Genomic DNA, 21,993 nt, shown 5'->3' with positions numbered 1-21,993 from the left:
ATGTAATGCCAGAGCTTATTGGTACCCTATATGATTCATTATCACATCGACCGCCTCCGTGATGTAGTGGTTAGAGCGGAGGTCGCGGGTTCAAAGCCCGACCGCGTCATACCAAACAGACATTAAAATATGGTACTTGTTGGTCCCTGCCTGGCGCTCGGCATTAATGGGTACAACAAAGACTGGTCGGCTCGGAGTCAGTATAATGTGTCTGAGTGGGGTATTCATGCTTCACTGCGGCATGGTATCTCAGTGGGCTAGCACTATAAAACCAGCTTAAGTCTGGGCTAGTACAAGCAGCCGCACATACACATGCATGCACATCGTCATATGAGCGAAATATTCTCAAGCACGACGTTAAACCCAATTTCACCTGACCTCATTATCACATCACAGGACTCGGTGTATTGCCATATGAACAATCCAGCATTGGGCTCAAAGCAACATGTACCAACAGTGCATTGAGTGAGTGAGTGAGTTTAGTTTTACATCACTTTTAGCAATATTCCAGCAATATCATGGCCGGGGACACCAGAAATGGGCTTCACACATTGAACCCATGTGGGGAATCGAACCTGGGTCTTCGGCGTGACGAGTGAACGCTTTACCCACTAGGCTACCCCCGGCCCCACAGTGCACTGAGCGATCCCTTTGTAACAAAATAGGTTGCCCCTCAGATCAGTCATATATTACTCTCATCATAATCACTTGCAGCTTGACTTTCAGTTGACACCCTTGAGAGTTCAGCTCAACAGGAGCCCAAACAGATAAGAGATTATTGATTGTATTGTTTTACAACATACAGACATACACACAGACTCGTGGACACACAAACTCTTAAAGAGCTGGACTATGTACAGAAATCATAAATACCTTAAGGAACAATGCTTTAATTGTACGCTCGTGTCAACCATTTGACAACTAGAAAATCTTGGCTAAGCACATGGACATTTGAAAGTCAGCCATGCTTGGCACAAGGACAAAACACTGGCAACAGGCTTGAAGCAGGAACATTACATACAGGGAGAGCAACATGTCAACCAGAGGCCATATGGCCTGGCAATAGAACACAAGCTTCAGGACGGCAACATGGCTTAGCAGCGAAGAGAAAATTTGATATGGCAACACTGTTTAGGAAGTGGACAAACATGGCAGAATACTGGGACAAAACATGAGGGCATCATGGCTTCGCACAGGGACAAACGTGGCGGAGCACAGGAACAAACGTGGTGGAGCACTGGGACAAATGTGGCTGTCATGACAGCAGAGCCAGGAACTAAGCACTAGGGGCACCACAGCTTGACACAGGAACTAAACACTTGGGGCACCCCTGCTTGACACAGAAACTAAACACTGGGGGCACCCCTGCTTGACACAGGAACTAAACACTGGGGGCACCCCTGCCTGACACAGGAACTAAACACTGGGGGCTCCCCTGCTTGACACAGGAACTAAATACTGGGGGCACCCCCTGCTTGACACAGGAACTCAACACTGGGGGCACCCCTGCTTGACACAGGAACTAAATACTGGGGGCACCCCTGCTTGACACAGGAACTAAACACTGGGGGCACCCCTGCTTGACACAGGGACAGACACTGGGGGCACCCCTGCTTGACACAGGAACTAAACACTGGGGGCACCCCTGCTTGACACAGGAACTAAACACTGGGGGCACCCCTGCTTGACACAGGGACAGACACTGGGGGCACCCCTGCTTGACACAGGAACTAAACACTGGGGGCACCCCTGCTTGACACAGGAACTAAACACTGGGGGCTCCCCTGCTTGACACAGGAACTAAACACTGGGGGCACCCCTGCTTGACACAGGGACAGACACTGATGCTGTGATGGTAAAGTACAGGAACTAAATACTTGGAGCACCAAGGCTTAGCACAGGGACAAACATTGGGGGTACCAAGGCTTAGAACAAGGACAAACATTGGGGGCACCAAGGCTTAGCACAGGGACAAACATTGGGGGCACCAAGGCTTAGCACAGAGACAAACAAGGGGGTACCAAGGCTAAGCACAAGGACAAACATTGGGGGTACCAAGGCTTAGAACAAGGACAAACATTGGGGGCACCAAGGCTTAGCACAGGGACAAACATTGGGGGCACCAAGGCTTAGCACAGGGACAAACATTGGGGGCACCAAGGCTTAGCAACAGGGACAAACATTGGGGGCACCAAGGCTTAGCACAGGGACAAACATTGGGGGCACCAAGGCTTAGCACAGGGACAAACATTGGGGGTACCAAGGCTTAGAACAAGGACAAACATTGGGGGCACCAAGGCTTAGCACAGGGACAAATATTGGGGGCACCAAGGCTTAGCACAGAGACAAACAAGGGGGTACCAAGGCTTAGCACAAGGACAAACATTGGGGGTACCAAGGCTTAGCACAGAGACAAACAAGGGGGTACCAAGGCTTAGCACAGAGACAAACAAGAGGGTACCAAGGCTTAGCACAGGGACAAACATTGGGGGTACCAAGGCTTAGCACAGGGACAAACATTGGGGCACCAAGGCTTAGCACAGGGACAAACATTGTTTGAAGTTAGAGTAGACGATACAAGAAACAGGCTGGACTGCCACCACTGGCAAGCTGATTTCTCAAAAATGTTTCAGTATCATCAAAACCCAAGATTTATGAAAATGAGGTCTTTCTGTGGGCTGATGAATCTATGGATGAATAAGTGCAGTTGCAAGAAACAGAAAGAGTAATCCACAAAAATAGCAGGCATCTACCCTCGAGCAACCAGGGGTTGATTGTGGAAGCCATTACCGGTTTCAAAAACTGGTCTTTGACTAAGGCAGCACTTAACAATAATCTAGCAATACTCCAGAGTTATTCCAGCAATATCACAACAGGGGACACCAATAATGGGTTTCACACAATACACCCATGAAGAGAATAGAACCCAGACCATCAGTATGACTGGGAAACGCATCAACCACGAGGCTACCCCCACCTCTGCCCTATGGCTGATATGCCTATTATTGCTGACAAGCACACACTATTTACAAACACAAGCTGTATCAAGAACACAATGAGTGTGTTTAACACAATGTCAACAATTATGTAAAAAACGTAATCGTACAACAAGATGGAATATATGAATAAAGTCCAAAGGACCTAAGAGAATGGCAACGCATCTTGATGTCATGTCGGACAACGCCTCACCTACTGACAGTTGAACTGTTGTACACGTGACAGTTGAACTGTTGTACACGTGACAGTTGAACTGTTGTACATGTGACAGTTGAGCTGTTGTGTACGTGACAGTTGAACTGTTGTACACATGACAGTTGAACTGTTGTTCACGTGACAGTTGAACTGTTGTACACGTGACAATTGAACTGTTGTACACATGACAATTGAACTGTTGTACACATGACAGTTGAGCTGTTATTAATGCGTGACAGTTGAACTGTTGTACACGTGACAGTTGAACTGTTGTACATGCGTGACAGTTGAACTGTTGTACACAGTTGAACTGTTGTATACGTGACAGTTGAACTGTTGTACACGTGACAGTTGAACTGTTGTACACATGACAGTTGAACTGTTGTATATGTGACAGTTGAACTGTTGTACATGTGACAGTTGAACTGTTGTACTTGTGACAGTTGAACTGTTGTACACATGACAGTTGAACTGTTGTACATGTGACAGCTGGAGCTGTTTTTGTCATTATACAGTTGAACCATAATTGTGCTTCAGACAGTTCTGTTGATGTCATACATATTACTACACAAATGTACTAGCAATAGATTTAGTGTTGTACATTTCAGTTTAACTGCTGTTGTACATTTCACAGTCAAGGCCATACTTTCTTTTATTACTTGGTTTATGGATCTGCCGAACATAGTTTTTGCTAAAGTGGAAAAAAATTAAATATCAATTTTTCCATTTTTTAATACCGCTGATAAATAAAATCCAAATAATAATCTAAAAATCTACTTTATTGAAATCGACTATCTGTTACGAATTCAGCATTGTTGCAAATCAAAATTTACATATTCAAACAAATAAAATTGCTGAATTAACGTGAAATTAGTTTTAAACGCTATTATAGTAGAAAACGAGAACAACAATTGCTGATGGCATATTCTAGTTCTTTTAAACAGCCTTCTTGTGGTGAAAGCCACTTTGGGGGAATTTTTCTTTTTTACCACCTACTGACAGGAATATTGCTGTAAAAAAAAACATAAACCAAGTAATAAAAATAGTGTGGCCTTAGCCGCTGTTGTACATTTCACAGTTTAACTGCTGTTTTACATTTCACAGGTGACCAGATACTATACTAATGATAGATGAATTGCCTGTCCTCAAGTTCAACTGTCTGCATACTGCTAACAGTTGACCTGCTACTATTCCCCTGACCACTGACGGAACTGGCAAGATCGAAATGGCAAGGTGTGACCAATAGAGCTGAGCCCTATCAACAGGTCACAGACAACTAGGGCTAGATGTGGCACAGTTTGACTGTGCCAACAAACATCAAGCTAACACAAGTGACCTGAAGGGTTGATTGGAACACATTTGGTGTCAGTAGCTAGTAAATCACTGCTGCCAAGATACCCAGGGCTGGATGGAGATGCACGTGGTGGATCTGTTGTCATGGCGACAAAGGACTATGTGGGTTTTGCCGCAGCTTCTCGCAGGGACTGTGGTTCCAGCTTGTCCTCAAGATAGTTGTCCACGAATAATGTGGCAGATTCCGGTGTGATGGGTTCGGAGCAGACGTAGACTTGTTGGTTTGGTAGGTCAAGGATGACCAGAAGAGGACTTTGGTCATCTAGGTGGGCAAAGTCTCTCACTTGGTCACAGAACTCATCCTGAAACACGTGCAATAGAGTTAGCAACTTGCTAGTCAAACAGCAGATCTCAGATATGTCACAGATCCATATGGAACATTAATCACCATTACATTAAAATATAAAATAACATTTTTATATTGTTTCGTTGTTTAATGCCACACTCAGCAATATTCCAGCTATATGACGGCACTCTGTAAATAATCGAGTCTGGACCAGATAATCCAGTGATCAACATCATGAGCATCATTCTATGGAATTTTCTCTTCACTGCTAAGCCATGTTGCCATCCTGAAGCTTGTGTTCTATTGCCAGGCCATATTGCCTCCGGGAGCCAGGGAGCCTGACCACCCGATCCTGTTAGTCGCCTCTTACGACAAGTATGGGCTACTGAAGACCAATTCTAACCCGGATCTTCACAGGTCTATAAAATAACAAACAACAGACTCAAAACACAAATATTTGGAGAGAAATACAACTCACATCTCCTCCATAAAAGAAGAATATCTCCTGGTCCTCCCCTTTCTGATGTTCCCGTGTTGCCACGTCGGTCAACACCTCCTGAGCACGCTCAATCTCCTCCGGCTCGCCCTCTACCAACACAACATCATAATGGGTCAATATATATGTCCATGTCACTTTCCCGTCATGAAAACTTATACTAACATATTCCAGCTACAGTGGAAGCTGTCAAAACCGGCAGCTGTCCAATCCGGCAAGTTGTCAACACCGGCATATAATCTCAGTCCCGTCCGTGGCTAGTACATTTATCATCATTTAAAAGCTCTGCAATCCGGCAGCTGTCAATTCTGGATCTTGGCACAAAATGAGCTGCCCGAATTTGTGTTTATAACAGCAATCAGCGCTGTCTAATCCGGTGCTTGGTGAGGAGTTGGTTGGATGTGTATTGTCACCAATTAATCCTGCTTTGAAACTACATGGTTGCCGACAAAGATAATTTAATCTTTGTTCAGTATGGGTATACTTGTACATGTAATTAGTGAGTTGAGAGAGAAATTTAGAGAACCACGTTATACAACAATGTTTATGAGAGTGATAACACTGGTTCAGTTCTAGTCGTAGGTAACCGAGTCAGGACTACAATCCGGCACGCTGTCTAAGCCGGATTATTTCTTCAGTCCCGATGTGTGCTGGTTTAGACAGCTTCCACTGTATATGTAACACTTACTGACTCCTTTGGCCAAGACACTACACAAAATAAATTGTAAACAATTATTATTTACAAACCGCCATCAAATAGCTAGAATATTGCTGAGTGTGGCATGAAACAATTAGCAGTAAGTAAACAATAACTTGAGTCAAGGGATGGACCATTATATTTTCTCTGGGAAGGTGGAGGGGCATGATAATGAGATGTTGATAAAATGATCAAAATTTATTGGAAAAAATCATTTTGATTCAGGTTTTAGAACAAAAACTGTTCAACACAAGACCTGATTAAATGGTATGTAGAAGTGTCAGAAGTTTTTTATTAAACATTTTCCATCTGTGCCACAAATCCCCAGTGCTCCCCCTTCCCTGCATATTACAAGCTCCACCCCCATTACTGGCGAAAACCTACCTGTGAACATGACCAGACACACGCACTCATTCAGCTGTATGGCGGCATTCTGTGTGAGCTCATTCAGCGCCTTGGGATACCAGGGAAACTCCTGCAACACAGCCCCACATGAACACATGTCACTTCACTGGTGGCGGGAGGTTTAATACACAGTGTTTGTTTGTTTGTTTTTTCTTTGTTTGTTTGTTTGTTTGTTTAACCCAAAATCTTCATAAGGATGAAAAATTCTCTCCATGGACATATTCCTCTTTAATCAATTGGTAGATGGTTTAATATACAGTATTTCTTCCAAATACAATTAGAATATCTTAGTTTTTTCTCTAAGTTTTGTTTTGCTAGACGTTAAACAACAAACAAACAAAATAAAACTTAAAGAAAAAATTTCCAACATTCAGTCTGACTGAGAGACATCTTTTCGCAGTAAAAGTTCAATTCAATTCAGTTTTTATATTCCATTAATCACATTGAGGACTCTCTCTGAGAAGAACCTGATTTTTATTGAAGTTTTATTCAAAATTGCAGTGGTGACATCACTGCCAAAATGAGGGTGAATGAAAGTGAATCACCCATGTGTATTTCGGTATTGAATTTATCAACATGAACTGAAAAAAACTCTAAAACTCTCTGACTTGAGGAAATTTAAACTTATAACATCTTTATTTGATACATTAAAGAACTAGGGGTCAGATTCCGTTTATTACCCTTTAGCCTAGTGGTTAAGGTGTTTACTTGTCACCCAGAAGAACTGGGTTCAATTCCCACCATCATACAATGTGTAAAGCCCATTACAAGCAGCATTAAACCATACTCACTTTCAAGATACTCAAACTGTAAACAGTACCAGGTAATCACAAGTGTCTAGAGTGTAATGGTACAGCTCATCAGCTCTAGTGGCGGAGAGATCAATGATGTAAGTCCTAGGTGATATCACTTGATGTCTACCCAAAATACATCTACATGGGCCTATTGTGTAGGAATAATTATGATAGCATGGAGATAGTATACTGGATAATCAGAGATGGGCAGTAAACAATAAACAAAGAAAAAATAAAACTTTGAGAAGATGAATGTGATTGGTCAATATTGAAAACAATATTTAAGTGCCAATTACAAATAATTTCCAGTATTGTGAGTGAGTGAGTTTATTTTTACACCGCACTCGGCAATAGTCCAGCTATATGGTGGCAGTCTGTAAATAATCGATTCTGGACCAGACAATCCAGTGATCAACAGAATGAGCATCGATCTGCGCAATTGGGAACCAATGACATGTGAAGTCAGTGAGCCTGATCCCCTGATCCCGTTAGTCGCCTCTTACGACAAGCATGGGTTGCTGAAGATCAATATTCTAACTCGGACCTTCACGGGTAATTTCCAGTATAGAACAAAGATAGTTAATACTACTAATAGAGTGAGTGAATGAGATTGGTTTTACTCCACTTTTGGCATATTCCAGCAATATTTTGGCAGGGACACCAGAAATGAGCTTCACACATTGTACCCATGTGGGGAATCAAACCTTGGTCTTTGGCATGATGAGCAAACACGTTAACCACTAGGCTACCTCACCGCCCCCTACTAAATAGAACATTTCGATGGTTACAATATCAGATTATGATGTTTTATTTTAGGTCGGAGTGTTGTCGTATACTCACTGCTCCTGTCTTGTCAGTCAGCAGTGATGACCGTCCATTCAGAGTGATGACGTTACCCTTCTCATCGATCAGAATCAGACTGGGGATACCTGGAACACAGAACATACACATTAGTCTGGATGCTCTCCGTGTATCACTGTGACCGGGATACCTGGAACACAGAACATACACATTAGTCTGGATGCTCTCTTTGTATCACTGTGACCGGGATACCTGGAACACAGAACATACACATTAGTCTGGATGCTCTCCGTGTATCACTGTGACCGGGATACCTGGAACACAGAACATACACATTAGTCTGGATGCTCTCTTTGTATCACTGTGACCGGGATACCTGGAACACAGAACATACACATTAGTCTGGATGCTCTCACTGTATCAGTGTATATCAGAAGTTACATCCCGCTATGATATAGCACCCCTTGCTACATGGATATATATCAGAAGTTACATCCTGCTATGATATAACACCCCTTGCTACATGGATATATATCAGAAGTTACATCCTGCTATGATATAACACCCCAAGCTACATCCTGCTATGATATAGCACCCCTTGCTACATGGATATATATCAGAAGTTACATCCTGCTATGACATAACACCCCTGCTACATGGATATATATCAGAAGTTACATCCTGCTATGATATAACACCCCTTGCTACATGGATATATATCAGAAGTTACATCCTGCTATGATATAACACCCCTTGCTACATGGATATATATCAGAAGTTACATCCTGCTATGATATAACACTCCTTGCTACATGGATATATATCAGAAGTTACATCCTGCTATGATATAACACCCTTTGCTACATGGATATATATATCAGAAGTTACATCCTGCTATGATATAACACCCCTTGCTACATGGATATATATCAGAAGTTACATCCTGCTATGATATAACACCCCTTGCTACATGGATATATATCAGAAGTTACATCCTGCTATGATATAACACCCCTTGCTACATGGATATATATCAGAAGTTACATCCTGCTATGATATAACACCCCTTGCTACATGGATATATATATCAGAAGTTACATCCTGCTATGATATAACACCCCTTGCTACATGGATATATATCAGAAGTTACATCCTGCTATGATATAACACCCTTGCTACATGGATATATATCAGAAGTTACATCCTGCTATGATATAACACCCCTTGCTACATGGATATATATCAGAAGTTACATCCTGCTATGATATAACACCCCTTGCTACATGGATATATATCAGAAGTTACATCCTGCTATGATATAACACCCCTGCTACATGGATATATATCAGAAGTTACATCCTGCTATGATATAACACCCTTGCTACATGGATATATATCAGAAGTTACATCCTGCTATGATATAACACTCCTGCTACATGATGGATATATATCAGAAGTTACATCCTGCTATGATATAACACTCCTTGCTACATGGATATATATCAGAAGTTACATCCTGCTATGATATAACACCCCTTGCTACATGGATATATATCAGAAGTTACATCCTGCTATGATATAACACCCCTTGCTACATGGATATATATCAGAAGTTACATCCTGCTATGATATAACACCCCTTGCTACATGGATATATATCAGAAGTTACATCCTGCTATGATATAACACCCCTTGCTACATGGATATATATCAGAAGTTACATCCTGCTATGATATAACACCCCTTGCTACATGGATATATATCAGAAGTTACATCCTGCTATAACATAAAACTGCTGCATATGTTCAGGTCCTGCTATTGTGAAGCACCATGCAGGACACAGCTACAATATCTCACTGATGTAACACCACTTGAACCAAGTTCTACAAGAGTGAACTAGTCCCTCCTTCCAGCACATGACATAACTAGTATCCAGTCTCACTCCACCTGAACCACAACTAAGCCTTAGTCTATACTAGTATCCAGCAATACTCTACCCCAACACACAGTACTGTACCAGTCACGGCTGCTGTGCATGCGCTGGGTGTGATTCACTACGACACGACTATGTGTTGCATGTCTTTCCTATCACTGTAATCTCTCCCCCATCTCAGGATTGTTGAAGGCAGGTGCACCACCGCCTGACCCCCCACATCACCCCAGCCATTCTCACCCCTCCGATTACAGAGCCCCTCCGCTGAACGTATCTCTCAGTAACTCTCACTGCTCATCACTGCCAGCTTGACAAATGGCTTAGTAGATGCAGTTAGCGGAACTGTGTATTTTATTGCTACTTTCCGCCTGTAAATATCGAAGGTGATAGCTACCGCCTCCCCTCCTCACCCTGCAGCCTCCCTTCACCATGTGTATCTACTGATAGTTTATGGAGCTGATGGACTCCCTACTATGAGTATCTTTCTTCAAAGGAAACTGTACAGCTTGAGACTACCTGCTTAAGAATGTTTGATGCTATGATTTAATATTCACTGCATGGCAAACCGTCATACATGGGATTGTAGCAACATTATGTAAGTCAGACATGTGGCGATAAAAAAAGATGTAGAGAATCGGACTAAATTAAATATTTAGAGATGTGAGGTAACATTATACAGAAAGGTAACACAGTAAGCTGTGGTTGTAACGAATGCACTTAAAATGAACTGACAGATATAACAACTTTTTTTATCCCAGCCTCTTGCAGTATATTTACTTGAAATGTTTATAGCAAACTGTGGTTATAATGAACTGGACTTAAAAGTCTCTTTCTAAAATACATCGTGTGATCATAGGTCTCTTTGAGTTTGTTAAAGTTTACAGTAGTTAACTCAATCTTACATTATTTCTTGCATGGAGCCCTTTGTAAAGCCAAATGGGATTTGTACTGTGTCATTCTATATCTATACTGCACTGCGTTTACTGCTCATTATCTGGTAATATAGCACTGAAAACAAGTGAAAGGTTCCCTCTCTGTCTGTTTACTTTTATACATTAGCTAATAGAGTGCACTGTACAGTTTTCATCCAGTGATCAGAAAAATGTCAGAGGCCCAGATAAGCTGCGTATCCAGGTAAAATAAGCATAGAAAATTTCCAATTACGCATTGAAAAATAATTGTTGCGTACCAATTACGCATTTAAAATGTTAGATACGCAAAAAGTTTAAATCAAATGCGTACGGAATATATTTATAAAAATCGCTTGCGTAATGAAAAAGACATCGATTGCTATCAAGTTGTACTGTTAGTATAGGACTAGTGTTGTACTGTCAGTATGGGATGAGTGAATTTTTTATGAAATCATTTCCATCATATTTAAGTTGGTTTTGATTAGGTATGACATAAGGCAGAACATACCTGCTTAGTAAACTCACTCAATGACATAATACTTAGGTGAGTAAAATGACTGAAATACGCACATATTTGAAAGCAGTGGGTAACGGAAAATGAAATACCCTCTCAACATTCATAATACCCACTCCCAAAAACCCCAATATTTTGGGTACAGTACTCACATGAGCTAAATCTTATCTGGAGCTCTGATTAAATGTTAATACTTTAATAGTGACCTGCTATCCACAATTCACCATTTGAGTATATTCTAATTTTGTGCTTAAGACTTTTAAATCTCTGTTGTGTATAAACAGAGAGGGAGTGAGTTTGGTTTAACCCACTTTGGACAGTATTTAAATAATATCCATGTCTAACCACGGGTGAAACCTGTGAGCAGTACTTTGTTTAGTGTGAGTAAAACCTACCAAATCAAGAGTTACTGTATTTTTCTTACCTAAGTCAATCAATAAATCAAAATAGGCGGAAATTGGCAACAGTGTGGAAAGACATAAATCACATGGAAACCAAGACTGGTATGCCACCTCCAGCAGTTGTCTATTCTGCCCACGATCAAGACATCATTTGACGCTTTGAACAAATGAACAAGGGATCTATGACCCCGATACAAGGAGTCATAATGACCCTGAGGCTGGGAGGCAACGGCAAACCTGCAGCTACCCCCCACGGATGTGTGTTAGACTACCAGACATCTATCCTTCTGAAATAAACCCATCAACCCTTTCAGGTCAAGGAACCTTCAAACATTATTTCTTGCAGGTAAATGTTCTCAACCAGAGTGGTGGTGTGTTCCTGAGCTGTTCAGCCGGCCATATGTGTAAACATTAAACAAGAACACGCCACTGTAATTTCTGTATTAGATCAAACCTCCTTTCGCTTGACAAGTTTGTTTTGCACCCTTTTCTTTTTTGCCAGCAATGCTGGGCTTTGATGGAACATTGATTTCTATGTGGATGGTTTTAAAAATATTTTTGATATGATTTGTGTAAGAATATCGCTTTTTTTTATCCTGCTTCGAGTTGCTGTTCCCATCAACATATAACGTAATACAAACGTGTGTTTAGGTCCTGCCCAGCTCGGAACTGATCAAAGTATCTATAGAGATCTAATAGGCCCTTATCTGGTGATCAAACACCCTCTCTGGAGTGATCAAACACCCTCTCTGGAGTGATCAAACACCCTCTCTGGAGTGATCAAACACCCACTCTGGAGTGATCAAACACTCTATGCCACAGTGATCAAACACCCTCTCTGGATGATCAAACACCCTCTCCGGAGTGATCAAACCCTTTCTGCAGTGATCAAATATTTCTCAATCTGTAGTGATCAAACACCCACTCTGGAGTGATCAAACACCCTATGCCACATTGATCAAACACCCCATGCCACAGTGATCAAACACCCTCTCTGAAGTGATCAAACACCCTCTCTGAAGTGATCAAACACCCCATGCCACAGTGATCAAACACCCCATGCCACAGTGATCAAACACCCTCTCTGGTGTGATCAAACACCCTATGCCACAGTGATTAAACACCCCATGCCACAATGATCAAACACTCCATGCCACAGTGATTAATATCACCTTCTCTGTTGTGATCAAACACCCCATGCCACAGTGATCAAACACCCTCTGCCACAATGATCAAACATCTATGCCACAGTGATCAAACACCCCATCTGCAGTGATCAAACATCCCATGCCACTGTGATCTAACACCCCAGTGATCAAACATTGTTCTCTATTGTGATCAAACACCCTCTGCAGTGATCAAACACCCCATGCCACTGTGATCTAACACCCCTTTCATAGCTATCAAACTACTGCTGTGATCAAACACCCAACTCAAGTTATCAAGCACCCATGCCGTAGTGATCAAACACCCCCTTTGGTGATCAAACATGCTTCTTCGTTGTGCCTAAACTGGCCCCTTTGAAGTGCACAGAGGGCTCCCCCACACCCAATCCCACCCCTTTCTTTGATCATCATCATGGAGCGCAGGGAAAACACTTCTAAGATCTAAAATTCTGCTTTATTGATAATTAATGCGAAAATCAATATGTAATCACAACATATCAATTTGATCAAAAGGATTCCTCATTATAATGAAATCCCCCTTCAATGCCTATGATTAAGCCGCATGTATCTGGCCAACCAGCTTCATAGCGATGGGTTTCACTTATTGGAAATCATCACAACTCACACAAACATTTGTATCCGTATCTGTGATCATCAGCCCTCTGTTGACCCCTCACTGCCTCGATTACGCCACACATCACAGCAAGCAGTAAATCCTATGATTCATACGCACTGATGCAAGAGATTCCGCCATGGCTCAGGAGACAAGCCTACTGACTGCCCAGATCTGCCTTCACAAGCAAATCAAGCTGTTAAAGAGACAGCCAATGGGGCCTAGGCTATTCTGATGGTCCGGCTCTGGGCAATGACTCTGAAGCAGTCATTAAACGGGCAGTGAATCAGCCAGTGGACTCACCATCAAACGCCTCCTGCAGATCAATGAGACTGCATGTGGACTGACATCAGCTCCTGCTCCCCACCAACTGCATAACACACTGTTAATCAACACTATTGATTGCATGTCACCGTGGTGTTTCCAATACCCCTCGTGTCAAGAACAATATTCTCTAATACCAGGAACTGATGGCAAAACCGAAGTAGATTATATAATAACAAACAGCTGGGGATGGCAGTGGGACATGGAACTAATTATTACACACATGGCATCATATGCTGAACTTGGGGAAACGTGGCAGCTTTGGTAGTTTGGCCCTGGAGATAAGATGTCATAGCAGGTGATGATATATACTGACATAGCAGGGAATATTATATATCATAACACACTCAGTGATGGATGATATCATGCCATAGGAGTGATGATATCATGACATAGCAGGTGATGATTTATAATGACATAGCAGGGAATATTATATATCATAACACACCCATTGATGGATGATATCATGACATAGGGGTGATGATATCATGACATAACAAGTGATGATTATGACATACAAGGGAATATTTTATAACAGGTGATGACATTAGAACATAGTGATGATATTTTGACATAGTCAGTGATAAGATTATGACATAACAAGAGATGAATGACATCGCAAGTGATGTTATGACACAGCCATGATGACATTATGACACACAGTGTTCATATTATGACAGACAGTGTTCATATTATGACACACAGTGTTGACATTATGACATTGCTGAAGATGATATAACATGTTGCATCAATGCATCTGGCAAGACCAGTTTTAAACCAGATCTTCACTGGGGACAAGCATGGGTTGCTGAAGACCAGTTCTAACCCAGGTCTTTACTCAGGACAAGCATGGGTTGCTGAAGATCACTTCTAACCCAGAGCTTTACTCGAGACTAGCATGGGTTGCTGAAGATCACTTCTAACCCAGATCTTTACTCGAGCCTAGCATGGGTTGCTGAAGATCACTTCTAACCCAGATCTTTACTCGGGGACAAGCATGAGTTGCTGAAGATCACATCTAACTCAGATCTTTACTCAGGACAAGCATGTGTTGCTGAAGATCACTTCTAACCCAGATCTTTACTCGGGACAAGCCCACAACTCACCTGCAATGCCGAACTGTGTGGTGAGGTAGTGAACCCTGGGATCTCCAAACGGAAGCGCCAGCCATGGCATGGTTGAATAGTACTGCTCGAAGGAGTCTGCGCTTCGGTCAGAAGACACAAACACAACCTCAAAGCTCTTCCCATCTTCTCGCAGCTTCTCATACAGTCGTAAGAGCTCTGGCGTGAAGTGTCGGCATGGTGGACACTGGAAGAAAAACAAGATTGATTGACCTATTGTTTGAAATTCTTGCAGCACAATACCAATGGCAAGGTTAAATCAGTGAAGTACAGTTTAGTACCTTTGGGGGGATGAGTCCTATCCGGGATTCAAACTCACAATCAGGAACCTAGTCCTGCACGGGACTCAACTCCAAACAGTACCATAATCTGTACTTTACTGCAAAAGTGCAATCCCAAATATAGCATTTGTTAGATCAGACCACTTTCTAAATGGCATTGTGTATTCATAGCTATTGGCCATGGGAGCTGTGCCACACACAATGTACGTGACCTAGACTACAAGCCATCCGACTCCCATTCTGTAGAAGCTGGAGTGGCTGAATGTGTTAGGTTGCTGACTTTCTGTGTTTACAATTAGGTGCCTGACTCTGGAAATGTGGCACTCAACCCAAAAATTACTAGAATCTGTACTTTACTGAGAAAGTGTAATCCAAAATATAACATTTGTTACAAGTAATACCTACCACTAGAACAATGTGAATACACTATCCCATTCACACTGGAAGATAAAAAATCTCTTTTTGGCCTAATTTTGGCCTTTTAGCCTAGTCAGCTGAGGTAACACAATTTGTAATAGTCATGAGTTGCTTCCCTTTGGCATGCCAGAAACCTGCATCGGGTTTCAGTCTTGATCATGTGTCAACATTTGTCAGTATAACACTCATACCTGAGGGTTTCAGTCCTGATCATGTGTCAACATTTGTCAGTATAACACTCCTACCTGAGGGTTTCAGTCCTGATCATGTGTCAACATTTGTCAGTATAACACTCCTACCTGAGGGTATCAGTCCTGATCATGTGTCAACATTTGTCAGTATAACACTCCTACCTGAGGGTTTCAGTCCTGATCATGTGTCAACATTTGTCAGTATAACACTCCTACCTGAGGGTTTCAGTCCTGATCATGTGTCAACATTTGTCAGTATAACACTCATACCTGAGGGTTTCAGTCCTGATCATGTGTCAACATTTGTCAGTATAATTTGTCAGTATAACACTCCTACCTGAGGGTACAGTCCTGACCATGAACATTTGTTATCACCTGTCCTGATCATGTGTCAACATTTGTCAGTATAACACTCCTACCTGAGGGTATCAGTCCTGATCATGTGTCAATAACATCAGTATAACACATGTCAGTATAACACTCCTGAGGGTTTCATTGATCATGTGTCAACATTTCAGTAGTATCATGTGTCAACTTTGTCCTACCTGAGGGTTTCAGTCCTGATCATGTGTCAACATTTGTCAGTATAACACTCCTACCTGAGGGTATCAGTCCTGATCATGTGTCAACATTTGTCAGTATAACACTCCTACCTGAGGGTTTCAGTCCTGATCATGTGTCAACATTTGTCAGTATAACACTCCTACCCTGAGGGTCAGTCCTGACATGTGTCAACATTTGTCAGTATAACACTCCTACCTGTTTCAGTCCTGATCATGTGTCAACATTTGTCAGTATAACACTCCTACCTGAGGGTTTCAGTCCTGATCATGTGTCAACATTTGTCAGTATAACTCCTACCTCTCCTGATCATGTGTCAACATACAGTATAACACTGACCTGGGGTTTCAGTCCTGATCATGTGTCAACATTTGTCAGTATAACACTCCTACACCTGAGGGTTTCAGTCCTGATCATGTGTCAACATTTGTCAGTATAACAACATTTCAGTCCTGAGTATAACACTTGTCAGTATAACACTCCCTACCTGAGGGTATCAGTCCTGATCATGTGTCAACATTTGTCAGTATAACTCTCCTACCTGAGGGTATCAGTCCTGATCATGTGTCAACATTTGTCAGTATAACACTCACACCTGAGGGTTTCACCAAAGCAGAAGTGTCTGCGACCTGTATAACCTTAGGACTTCTATCCTTCATACTTTACAGCTTAAAAGGAACCAGCAGCTAAAGTCACAAGCTGACATAATGATCACAGCTTTATTAATACCAGCCAACAGTAAAACCAATACCTTATCTCCATATGATGCTCTGGGCCCTGCCACAGAGTCTCCTCATCAGTACAACTGTTATTAGTCAATGTTTGAATATGGTAGTTACGATCGTCTCAGCTTTTCTTTGTGTAATTGGGGGCGGTATGGTCGCCTATAAGTGATTAAAGCCTTTGCTTGTCACGCAAAGACACGGGTTTGATTTGTGACATGGGTACAATGTGTGAAGTCCATTTCTGGTGTCCCCTGCCATGATATTGCTGGAATATTGCTAAAAGCGGTGTAAAACTAAACTCACTCACTCTGTGTAATTGGGCCCTACTAATTGTCCATATTAATTCATGAAATGAACAATGTGTGAAGCCCATTTCTGGTGTTCCCCACCGTGATGTTGCTGGAATATTGCTAAAAGTGGCGTAAAACCAAACTCACTCACTCATGAAATGAAATGAAGAGGAAACAGAGGCACTTTGGCTCATCAGATACTACACATCTAATACATACTGCTGAAAACAATCTAAGGAACATCAATCTTTTAAAAATATATAAATTTATAAATAATTAATGTGTCATGGGATTATTTTCAAATGTATGGATCAACTATATTCATATGAAAACAAATGTGTATTCTTCAACTGAATAGTATATACTCGTAAACATGTCAGAATTTGTATGCATTGACGTCTTTAGTCATTACAGTAATGATGTAAAAATATGGATTGTAAAGCTAGTTAGACATTATTTAGATTACACTCCACCACCACATGCTCAGGGCACATGATATTTTTATCTACGTAAGGGGATCACTAGAACCTTCATTCTCAACTCCCTGGGGATGATACTGCCTAAGCTTTCTATTCAAGGGTAGAATCTTTAGAATTCATCCTGCAGGGATGCACTGCAATTCGAGGTTTTAAGGAAATCTCATTATATTGCTTGACATCCTCTAGCCTCTTCCTTTCAGCTGTCACTTGTTACTGATGAGGTGAGGTCAAATAAGGTTTAAAGGTGCGATTATTGCACTTTTATAGCATGCATATTTGTGTGAATGGCCACTTGTAATTGTCCAGATTAATGCTGGTTTTATGGTGGCAACCAGCTGAGACAACAAGCCATGGTTAAGACATGGAATAATGATGAACCTGACCTGTCCTTGTTTTATACTCATATAGCCTAGCACAAGGCTGAGGCCTGAGCAGAACTGACAAGTTTGGTTCCTTTAAATATCCAGCAATTTGGCAGAAATGTTGATAGGGGGATGTGCTGGTCATGAAATTGTTTAACCACTAGGCTAGTTTGAGCAGAATGTTGATAGGGATGTGCCAAGCACAGATGCCAACCCTAAAGTGTTGCAAATAGTAGTTTTGAGGATCAAAATTAGTAGTTTGACCATAAAATTAGTAGTCAATAAAATACTTGAAATCATGAAGGATTCTGAGAAAGATAATACGACAAGAGTGAAGCTTTAATTTCACATACCTCCAACAGCAGATTTCCAAATTGTTACTTGCAATGATTCCAGTTCAAATATGTCATTAAATTTGATGAATGGAAGGTAAGTGAAGTCCAAAAATGTATTTAATTGACAAAAATATATGTTTTTGTTTATATATCCGAATTTTCATGAATTTTCTTCAAATTTCGTAGAAGTTCTAGTGCAATCGTATTGGTGTAGTTTAAGGCTAAAATTTGCAGCCTTCTGATAAAATCGCTGAGGTTGGCATCTCTGAGTGAGTGAGTGAGTGAGTGAGTGAGGGGTGCTTCAGTGTGAGGTGTGAGTGAGTGGACTACGGGTGAGTGAGTGAGGGACTGCAGGGGACACAAGAAATAGGGTTCATGCATTGTATCCACACGAGGGACCTGTCTTCAGCTAGAACAGTGAAGAGGGTTGAGTGAATGCTTTGACCACCAGGCTACCCCACCCCTCATTTAACAGTAAGGTGTTCATGTGTTTACATATCATAGGTTTGTTCAGTTTTGTGTCTTTCACCATCCTGAGTCAATATACAATTTCATCACAATCTTATTTGCAGTAAATAACATTATTTTGTACATTTGTGGTCGGGTGGGTGAGTGGGAGTATCGGTATCAAACAAAGACCTTCCACTCTCTGAGAACATGCTTTCCCCACTTGGCCACAGAAGATGGTTTTAATTACAGTAAGTTGGAAAACTACAGTCGTGATCTCTGCCTGAACTCCATCAGAATTTGAATTTAATCCTCCATCCAGTGCAACTTGAGAGTTGACTTTGTGATATTTTTGTAAGAACATCACAGATAAGGGAATACTAACAATTCTGCCTCTAAAGTTTATAAATAATGGGAAAAAACATGAAGCTTATTTTCATTGTTGAGACCATTTAGGTATCTTGTTTCCTCATAGTATAAATATTTTAGCAACTCAACATAATTAGCCGGATGAAAATAATGTCATGAGTATACTGACATTTTAATTCCACACCATGGATCAATGATTGGCTTTGAAACGTCAAAATCAACAACTTTCCAAATCCCAACTATGGTGAACCCACTTATAGTAGATTCTGAGTCATGTGAATTGAACATTGTGATGCTCGTGCAAGCATCGCCCATGGAGAATTGCTGCTTCATGGACGAGGTGGAGAGAGGCTGGGGAGACAATGCAGAACCTGGCTTGATGAAAGATCTGCTTAATACCTCATATTCTCTGCTTCATAATCAAATGACAGATTGATGGGCAAAATGACACTTTGAATATGCCTGCTCTTAAAATCAGATCAACGTTCTAGAATTACCGTTTAATGACACCAGTTTAAAGTCCATCTATCCCTGCAGGGGTTCAGTATCATAATCCTGGTAAATACAACAAAGTATAACAATCTATTATCACTCAGACATAGTGGAATGAATCACCGGGATATGGTGGAATCTCTAGACCAGGGTGGAATCATCAGGATATGGTGGAATTGCTAGACCAGGGTGGAATCACTAGGACATGGTGGAATCTCTAGGCCAGGGTGGAATCACTAGGATATGGTGGAATCTCTAGACCAGGGTGGAATCACTAGACCAGGGTGGAATCACTAGGATATGGTGGAATTGCTAGACCAGGGTGGAATCACTAGGACATGGTGGAATCTCTAGGCCAGGGTGGAATCACTAGGATATGGTGGAATCTCTAGACCAGGGTGGAATCACTAGGACATTGTAGAATCGCTAGACCAGGGTGGAATCACTAGAATATGGTGGAATCTCTAGGCCAGGGTGGAATCACTAGGATATGGTGGAATCTCTAGGCCAGGGTGCAATCACTGGAACAGGGTAGAATCACTAGGAAATGGTGGTGGAATCACTAGGACATGGTGTATAATCACTGGGACATGGTGGAATCACTGGAACAGCATGATGGAATCACTGTGACAGGGTGGAATCTGTAGGACATGGTGGAATCTGTAGGACATGGTGGAATCACTGGAACAGCTGATGAGAATCACTGTGACAGGGTGGAATCTGTAGGACATGGTGGAATCTGGGACATGGTGGAATCACTAGGACATGGTGGAATCTCTGGAATCACTCTAGGACATGGTGGAATCACTAGGACATGGTGGAATCACTAGGACAATCACTAGGACATGGTGGAATCAGTGGGACATGGTGGAATCAGTGGGGACAAGGTGGAATCTGTAGGACATGGTGGAATCTGTGGGACATGGTGGAATCACTAGGACATGGTGGAATCTCTAGGACATGGTGGAATCTCACTAGGACATGGTGGAATCACTAGGACATGGTGGAATCACTGGGACATGGTGGAATCACTGGGACATGGTGGAATCACTGGGACATGGTGGAATCTCTAGGACATGGTGGAATCACTAGGACATGGTGGAATCACTAGGACATGGTGGAATCTCTAGGACATGGTGGAATCACTGGGACATGGTGGAATCTCTAGGACATGGTGGAATCACTAGGACATGGTGGAATCACTAGGACATGGTGGAATCACTGGGACATGGTGGAATCACTAGGACATGGTGGAATCTCTAGGACATGGTGGAATCACTAGGACATGGTGGAATCACTGGGACATGGTGGAATCACTACGACATGGTGGAATCTCTAGGACATGGTGGAATCTCTAGGACATGGTGGAATCTCTAGGACATAGTGGAATAATTATATCACAGGTATGATTATATATAGTGTCTACTTACCCAGTGAGCTGAGAAGTACAATCCAACCACTTTCCCCTGCAATATTGATGCATCTATTTCTTCTTTCTCATGTAGTAACTTTCCCTTCATGACATCATGAAACGGTTTTAACTTCCATGGGAAGCCATGGCCTGCCTCGTCCTCCTGTACGTGGTTGAAGCCGTCGACTGTGATGACCTTCCCCGTCTCCCCATCCAGCAGCACCAACTTCGGGATGCCCTGAACTCGGAACTTCTTCACCAACTTTGCCTGAAATCACACATTAGGTCTTCTACAAACATTGCAAACAGACTGAAACATTCTGTTCATTGCAGACATAACTCAATCATTAACAAATAAAGAAAACTTACAAAACTGATACCTCTTTAATATTATGTTTGACACAGACCAACAAGGATCCATCAGTGTCTCAGTACAAACACACATGGATCCATCAGTGTTTCAGTACACAGACCAACATGGATCCTTCAATGTTTCAGTACACAGACCAACAAGGATCCATCAGTGTTTCAGTACACAGACCAACATGGATCCTTCAATGTTTCAGTACACAGACCAACATGGATCCATCAGTGTTTCAGTACACAGACCAACATGGATCCAT

The 21,993-nt window shown here is 41.9% G+C and overlaps 1 protein-coding gene across 1 annotated transcript in view; it reads right to left on the bottom strand.

Annotated features, from left to right (window-relative positions):
• Positions 1-3,508: 3,508 nt before the first annotated feature.
• LOC124260821 (nucleoredoxin-like) overlaps positions 3,509-21,993 on the bottom strand; it is a 40,021-nt gene continuing 21,536 nt past the window's right edge. The window contains exons 2-7 of the mRNA XM_046695138.1: positions 21,390-21,638; positions 14,993-15,197; positions 8,064-8,152; positions 6,409-6,499; positions 5,310-5,419; positions 3,509-4,847 (exon numbers count right to left, since the gene is read on the bottom strand). Of these exons, the coding sequence (XP_046551094.1) occupies positions 4,644-4,847; positions 5,310-5,419; positions 6,409-6,499; positions 8,064-8,152; positions 14,993-15,197; positions 21,390-21,638 (948 nt within the window). The 3' untranslated portion in view covers positions 3,509-4,643. The remainder of the gene's footprint in view (positions 4,848-5,309; positions 5,420-6,408; positions 6,500-8,063; positions 8,153-14,992; positions 15,198-21,389; positions 21,639-21,993) is intronic.

The sequence above is a fragment of the Haliotis rubra genome, unplaced genomic scaffold (assembly GCF_003918875.1).
Source record: "Haliotis rubra isolate DU_JTF1 unplaced genomic scaffold, ASM391887v1 Scf778, whole genome shotgun sequence".
Lineage (NCBI taxonomy): Eukaryota > Metazoa > Mollusca > Gastropoda > Lepetellida > Haliotidae > Haliotis > Haliotis rubra.
This window is presented reverse-complemented; position numbering and strand designations above follow the sequence as displayed.